We start from the raw sequence: 2,500 nt of genomic DNA on the forward strand, positions 1-2,500 counted from the left end.
GTGGGGCTGAGGCAGCAGTTACAGTAACTCACCAACTGCCAAAGCGTTCCGGAACACTCCACACCACCTCGAGTGCCAAGTGTTATATGTGGTATTCTACCTAGCAACCGGACTTTGATTGGCTACAAAATGGAAGCATCATCATTTATAGAAAATCACCCGTGGCATGTGGAATGTTGACAGTTTGGGCGACTTTATTCACCCGACATTTACTGCAGTGAATGAGTTAAACAAGAATGGTTGTCCTCTCACATTGGGGGGGAACTGGACTCTCTCCGGTGACTCAGAATGACTGGCTCTTTTCTGAGGCTGAAGTCACACCTCCGTTTTTATGGCAGGAAACATTCGTCTCCATTACTGGGCCCATTTATAGACCGCTGCCTCTCCTACTGGGATCCGATTGGTTCCCTCGGTTCACACCACTCATACTCACTTCACTCTCCTCAACAGAGAGGTTCAGGTCTCTAGAGAACCATCTGATGTCTGATGAGAGTGAGGTGTGTGTGTGTGTGTGTGTGGTGTGTGTATGTGTGTGCATACATGTATGCATGTCTGTGCATGTCTGTGTACGTGTGTGTGTGTGGACGTCTCGCACTTTCATGTCTCTGAAGAGCCAGATACTAGAGAGAGACTGTCGTCACCTCTCCTCCACCCTCCTCCCTCCCTCCCCCCCTCCTCTCCTCCCTCCCCCCTTCCTCTCCTCTCCTCCCCTCCCCTCATCTTGCTCCCTTGGAAGTTGAAAGGTAATCAAAAAGTTTGGCACCCAACACTGTCACTCTCTCCTCCCTCTCTTCTTCCCTCTTTCGTCTCTCTCTCTACTCTCTCTCTCTCCTCTCTCGCTTCTTCCCTCTCTCTCTCCTCTCTATCTTCTCTCCCTCTCTCCTTCCCTCTGGCTGCTCTCCCAACAGCAGCGCATTCGTTCGTGACGAAAAAGAAAACAAAAAGAAACATCCTTCGTTCCTTTTTTTTCTCCAGCGCGTGATGAGAGCGGAGCCGCTGGAAAAAAAGGAAAACAGAAAGTCTCTCTCGGAGGGTGTGTGCCTCTCCTCCCTCCTCCTCCTCCTCCTCTCCTCCCTCCTCCTCCTCCTCCTCTCCTCCCTCCTCCTCCTCTCCTCCCTGACACACACACACACACACACAGACGGTGCTGCCCAGACCTTCTCCGCGGCTTCCTCCGGATGGCGTTTTCTGTCCACTTAACTGGCCTTAGGATACAGCCCGGCCTGCTCCCCCACCGCCCTCCTCCCCCACCTCCCTCCTCTTCCCCGTCCTCCCCACCGCGGTCCCATTAACACACCTCTTAGCGGGGCCAGACACACACACATGACGGTGGGAGTAAATCCCTGATCAGGAGGCAGAGTTGGGGCGGCGGGGGAGCGGGAGGGGGAGGGGGGGGGGCGGGGGAGCAGACGGCAGGAGGTAGGATGTCAGGGGATTAGGGCTGTAGAGAGACAAACGCTGGATTACAGATGAACAGTAGAGAGAGAAAGGATACAGTCAGCTCTTAATTGTGGCCCCAAGGCTTAAGGTCTGCTCTCTCTCTCTCTCTCTCTCTCTCTCTCTCTCTCTCTCTCTCTCTCTCTCTCTCTCTCTCTCTTTAGCTTTGTCCTGTCCTGCTCTGCTCTACTCCCACGCACACAGACACCCCAGACACACACACAGACACCAGACTCACACACACACACACACACACACACACACACACACTCGACCAGCCACCCACTGACTTGGAGAGCTACTGCATGGCTGTAAGTGTGTGAATAATGCAGTCAGTGTGTGTGTGTGTGTGTGTGTGTGTGTGTGTGTGTGTGTGTGTGTGAGTGTGTGTGTGTGAGTGCGAGTGTGAGTGTGTGTGTGTGTGTGTCCTTGTAAAGGCGACTGTAGTGTCCAGACATATGGTGTGTCATTTAATATGCTGCTTGTGTTGACGGGGCCATGTGGGATGGACGGATAGATGGATGGAAAAGCGGAGAGAGAGATGGGTGGGTGGGTGCATAGGTGGGTGGGTGTATCTCTTTCTATCCTTCTCTCTCTCCCTGCCCTCTCTCTCTTTATCCTTCTATCTCTGACCCCCCTCCTCTCTCTCTCTCTCTCTCTCTCTCTCTCTCTCTCACCGTTCTCTCTCTCTCCTCCCTTCACTCCTCCCTCAGTAATGCTGATCTAATCATCTGTCTGCCCCCCCCCCCTGCAGGAGGATGAGCCAATCACAGGAGGAGGTGATGGGCGTGGCCAGGCCCACATCAGGAGGTTCCTCAGCCAGAGCCACAAGAGGTTGCCATGGAAACCAGAGGTAAGGCTGCAGTGTCTGACTGTTCTGCGAACGGATCTCTTTCTTAGTTTCTTCCTTCATTCCTATCTTTCCTCCTTCCTTCCTTCCTTCCTTCCTTCCTTCCTTCCTTCCTTCCTTCCTTCCTTTCTTTCTTCCTTCCTTCCTTCCTTCCTTCCCTCCCTCCTTCTTCTATCTGTCCTTTCTTCACATCCTTCCATCATTCCTTCTGTC

At 53.0% G+C, this 2,500-nt stretch overlaps 1 protein-coding gene across 1 annotated transcript in view; it reads left to right on the plus strand.

The window, feature by feature from the left end:
- b4galnt4a (beta-1,4-N-acetyl-galactosaminyl transferase 4a) overlaps positions 1 to 2,500 on the plus strand; it is a gene marked incomplete at both ends in the record, with an annotated part of 347,224 nt that overhangs the window by 186,686 nt on the left and 158,038 nt on the right. Inside the window, one exon of the mRNA XM_080544549.1 lies at positions 2,192 to 2,290. Coding sequence (XP_080400675.1) covers positions 2,192 to 2,290 — 99 coding nt within the window. The remainder of the gene's footprint in view (positions 1 to 2,191; positions 2,291 to 2,500) is intronic.

This window comes from Nansenia antarctica (genome assembly GCF_963989245.1).
Source record: "Nansenia antarctica genome assembly, chromosome: 14".
NCBI classification, from domain to species: domain Eukaryota; kingdom Metazoa; phylum Chordata; class Actinopteri; order Argentiniformes; family Microstomatidae; genus Nansenia; species Nansenia antarctica.